The sequence below is a fragment of the Diospyros lotus genome, chromosome 10 (assembly GCF_014633365.1).
Source record: "Diospyros lotus cultivar Yz01 chromosome 10, ASM1463336v1, whole genome shotgun sequence".
Classification (NCBI taxonomy): domain Eukaryota; kingdom Viridiplantae; phylum Streptophyta; class Magnoliopsida; order Ericales; family Ebenaceae; genus Diospyros; species Diospyros lotus.
In genome coordinates this window covers 2,924,119-2,928,906 of record NC_068347.1, presented here as the reverse complement: position 1 = coordinate 2,928,906, position 4,788 = coordinate 2,924,119, and the positions used below count along the sequence as shown (strand labels likewise).

Genomic DNA, 4,788 nt, shown 5'->3' with positions numbered 1-4,788 from the left:
CTTCCTTTATAGAACAATAATCCAATAACAGTACAACATTTATAATGTGTTATAAATGAAAGAAACCCTTTATTTATTTATTTAACGTACCATCACGAGCACTTCCGCTGTTTGGTTTTAACAATTTCAACAAAAGAGGTAAATCAAAGAATTTAACAGACAAGTTTCAACCCCTTAACACAACTATAAACGTGAGGGCGATAAGAAAGAAACCCTTTATTAAACTCTGCAAGAACATTCCCATGTTCATGTTTATTCCTTGCTAAGCTAAGCACCTCGAAAGTTGGGTGGACAAAGAGAGTGTGGATTCAGTTTGGATAGGCCTCAATGATGGAGCGCAAAGCTGGGATTTGGATGATGTTATAGCGCATAAACCCTGCTTTCTCCAACACTTGCTTCCATTCAGCCTCTGTCCTCTCCTTTCCGCCGGTGGTGTGAGCAAGCATTATGAGATCAGACGCAAACGCCGGGTTGTCAAACAAACCTTCACTCTCTGGCTTCAGAACCGCTTCCACTAGAATCACCTTCCCTGTTTTCTCTGGGATCGCCTTCCGACAGTTCTTCAAGATCTTCACGCAATGTTCATCACTCCAATCGTGCAATATCTCCTGCATGCATGCATCATGAGTGCAATGTAAATTAATACCAGTAGTTGGTCTAGGTTACTGCTTAAGAAAGCATCTGTTGCCAAACATGGTTCTTTTTTACCTTCATGAAGACTACATCTGCCTTGGGAACAGACTTGAACATGTCGCCTCCAACATGGGAGACTCCAGGATACTCGGGCGCTGTGGCGATGACGTGTGGCAAATCAAAGTTGGTTGCTTTGATATGTGGATAGGCCTTGGTGATCTCGGCTATGGAGGTTCCAATCCCACCTCCCACATCCACCAGCGACCCAATGGAAAGGAACCCATCTTTGTACGCAGCGATAACTGCGGTGGTGATGAACTTGGCCGAACATCCCATTGCAGCATTGAAGATCTTGTTGAAAGCCGGGTTGGCAGAGCCAAAGTCCCATATCTCTTGCCCGTGGGCCTTTTCGAATGCCATCCCGCCTTCTCGCACGCACCGGCTGAAGTAATGCCACGGGGCCATTGCGCTGGGGTCGCTTTGCAGCAGTATGATTGGCGCCATGCTCAACTCAGAATCACAAAGTAGGAACTTGGAGGCGTGGGTGGGGCCGTAAAGGGTCTCTCCGCCGTCGTTCGATGGAGTGAAAGTGAATATCTTTTTACGACCCAGAAATCTCATGATGCGCCCCAAATAAGTGATATCTGGGGAAGGAGCGTTGATGCCGGCGGCGATCTGGGATAAGGTGATTGGACAACCGTGGGAGTGAATGATGTCAGCTATGCGAAGCTCCACAGCACATTTGAGTGCCATAATGTCTGCAAAGCCTAGCAGCTGTTGCCATACCACTGATTGAGCTTGAAGCAATTGCATTGCCTCTGCATCCATGGCTTCCTTCTCCATAATCATTCTCTTAACTATGTAATAATGTATATGCCTTGTTGTGTTTGGATGCTTAGCTTCAAGCTTGTGAATTGGCCAAGTAAAGAGGGGTTGCTTTTATAGAGGATGTAACAGTGAACTCGTGCCTCGAGGATTGGAATTTGGATCTGCAAACGTCAGTACAACCTTCAAAGAGGATGAATCGTCAGTTTTGCTTACTTTTTTGAACACATGTTGAATGGTTTATCTTTTTATATATATATTCTCTAAGGTAAATAATCAGAATTATATTCAACTTTTCTACCTTACGTTGTTGCAATTTTAGACTTTGGTTACATTTAATATTATTAATAAGTTATGTTAATAAGATTTCAACACTTAATTTGTAAATAGCTGTTAATTTTTTTAAGCAATTTTACCATTACGCTTATGATTGTAATACTTGTAAGAAAAGGTAGGGTTAATCTCCTGATTTATTAATTCTCTGATGTTCAAGTTAATAAGAAATATTAATAAATGACATGTAAAAAATAAGATGAACTAGATAACTCTACATGCAATGGGCTTATTTCTTATATAATTTAGGTGAGATAAGTTACTCGACACCATTTTGAAGATTTTCAGACTCAATTGTTACAAGCTAATGAAGAATTCTCCAAGCCGAATCAAGATAGCAGCAAATCTATCCAATCAGTTTTAAATCTTTTCAAGATTCAAATTTGGGAACTAAATTTGGGTAAGAGAGCACATGTCACTGTTGGATTGCTTGAAAACAATGACAAAGTGATGGTGCATGATTCGTTATTCTTCCAGACTAGTTTATAGTAATTTCTTCCCTTTAGGTGAATCGCTCATCAGCACCCAAAGGGAAACACAGCACTCATTCTATATATATCCTAACGTGTAAATTATGGATACTTTATAATTTTTTCTATGAAGTATGTTATAGAAAAAAAAAAAAAAAAAACTTTATTTAAAAAATTAAAAATTAAATTATAACATTCAAATATTGCTTAATAAATTTTATTTTAAATTTTTGTTATCATTTTATACGTACAATATTCAATTAAACTTGTGATGTAGGGACAAACACAGCCAGGTTTTCCGTACATGATTTATTTATTTTGTTAATTTAAAATAGAATCTATTTCATCAATACCCTTTCAATTAACGCAGTCTTTTAATATAATTAAAAACAACAGTCAACAAGAAGAGTCACCAAAGCATATGAAAGTACAACATGTCCTTTGTTTTATTTATTTTTCATTGAAAGCTCTAGATCCAAACATTGCACTTTTTTTTAATTAAAAAATTATTTAGAAAACAAAAGCTAGCTTAAGAGAACAAATGGTCAATGTTGATGACTCGACGGAATTAGAATATTAGTGATTTAGAGCAATCATGAATCAACAAAACTTTAGTTTAGGGTCTTGTAAAAATCAACATAAACGATTTTTGCAACTCTTAAAAGTTATAAATCCTATAAAATAATCACACACACTGAATTCAAATTTAAAACCTCAAATTTCTATTTGAGATATCGTAACAAAGTTATTGTCTATAGTGTATATTTATGTATGTTGTTATATAAATATATATTTATATATGCATTAATTATGTATATATTTTATGTACATGTATATGTGTGTATATATGGCGTGATCTGTGTTATATACGTGTAAATAAAAAAATACATTTGATAGTTAAATTTTAAGTTTTAGATTTGCTAGTTAATATTTTAAATTAAGATAAATTTTGATGTAACGATAATATTAGTTTTAAGTTAATTTTATATTTAATGATCGATATTATGAGTTGGAATTTAATTTTTTATTTGTTAATTGGATCTCATAATATCAAAATGAGATGTTAGGATATATAATAGAATAGATGCATATATAATAATAGAGATTATTAGTGTATATATATTTGCACACACATTTTCATTTATATATAGATATGTATATATTTAACATTAAATTAATTTGATTAATTGATTAGATAGTTTAAAACATGATATATTTATCATGAGTCATTAAAATTGTTTAAATATTGAAAATAAAATATAATAGGTGTACCTTATTGAAAAATAAGATACATTTATTGTTGTTTGTTGGGATATTAACATTACCATATAAATATGTTTTGGTGTAAGAAATTATAATTTATTCAAAAACGTTACTTTGACACAAAAAAGTGACATTTGGTTATAATACTCTTGTAAAATTTTAGAATTATATTGAATTATAGAAAATAAAGAGAAAAAGTATATTAACATTTACAATTATAAAATCAATCACTTTATGTTTCTCTCTTTTATCCCTTTTCTTCCCTCATTCTCTTTGTTCTTAGTTGACGATATGAACCACACCTTTTACTAAAAAAATCTCTTACTCCTTCTCTCCGACAATCATTGAGAACTTTAATTTTATCCCCATTGGTAGCAATGGGGTTCAAATAAAACCCTAATGATCAACAATGAGTTGCAATTAATAGGGTTTTATTTTAATCTTATCGCATCGATGGTTGCAATGGATTATTTAGCCAACCAATAGATCGATTGTCACAACAGGTCTATCTCTTTCTAGCATGATAGATTCAAACCCTCCATCTCTATATCTCTTAATATCTTCAACAAAATCATACACAATTTTCCTTTATGCATAAATATCTATATTAAACTTTACATTTAGATTTTGATTCAAACCCCATATTGTCACTAAGTTTCGGATCAAAACTTAGACATGATGACTATGTTTCGATGGCTATTTTGGGTAAGATTTTAATAACTAGTAGCGATTTTTTTAGAACCCATAATTTACCATTAATATTTTATTAATTTTTTTTAACTCTTGTATATATATTTAGAACAGAGAGTTCGTACAATTTGAAATTTTTAACAAAATTAACTATTGTTAACGAAAGGGTTATATGTTGTGCAGTAATTAAAAACAAAAAAAGCCGATGACATTTTTATAAATACAAAGATAGTGTAAATTTTAGGAATGCCACATGGAATTTATCTAAATATTTAATTGTTGCATTATTTCTAAGATATTACATTATCTATTACCTAAGAATTTGTATTCTTATTATTTTATATTACCTAAGAGCAAACGTAATGAAATTGAATGTCAGTATCTTTTATGTAAATTTTAGGAAGGCCAAATGGAATTTATCAAAATATTTAATTGTTGCATTATTTTTAAGATATTACATTATCTGTTACCTAAGAATTTGTATTCGATCTTATTATTTTTTATTACCTAAGAGCAAACGTAATGAAATTGAAATGTGATGAAATTCAAAGATCATCATTTATCTTCATAAAAA

General features: G+C 32.1%; 1 protein-coding gene across 1 annotated transcript; it reads right to left on the bottom strand.

Moving 5' to 3' along the window:
* Window positions 1–208: 208 nt before the first annotated feature.
* On the bottom strand, window positions 209–1,534 carry LOC127811941 (xanthohumol 4-O-methyltransferase-like). Its single transcript, XM_052352150.1, has 2 exons — window positions 709–1,534; window positions 209–608 (listed from the first exon to the last, which is right to left on the bottom strand). The coding sequence occupies exons 1-2, from the start codon at window positions 1,480–1,482 to the stop codon at window positions 309–311; spliced, it is 1,074 nt and encodes a 357-aa protein (XP_052208110.1). The 5' UTR covers window positions 1,483–1,534; the 3' UTR covers window positions 209–308.
* Between the last annotated feature and the right edge of the window lie 3,254 nt (window positions 1,535–4,788).

Excerpts from the sequence above, each read along its gene's own strand:
- LOC127811941 (XM_052352150.1), bottom strand. The coding sequence starts at position 1,482 with ATGATTATGGAGAAGGAAGCCATGGATGCAGAGGCAATGCAATTGCTT. Across the intron at positions 609-708 it reads CAGATGTAGTCTTCATGAAG|GAGATATTGCACGATTGGAG; the intron begins GTAAAAAAGAAC and ends GCATGCATGCAG.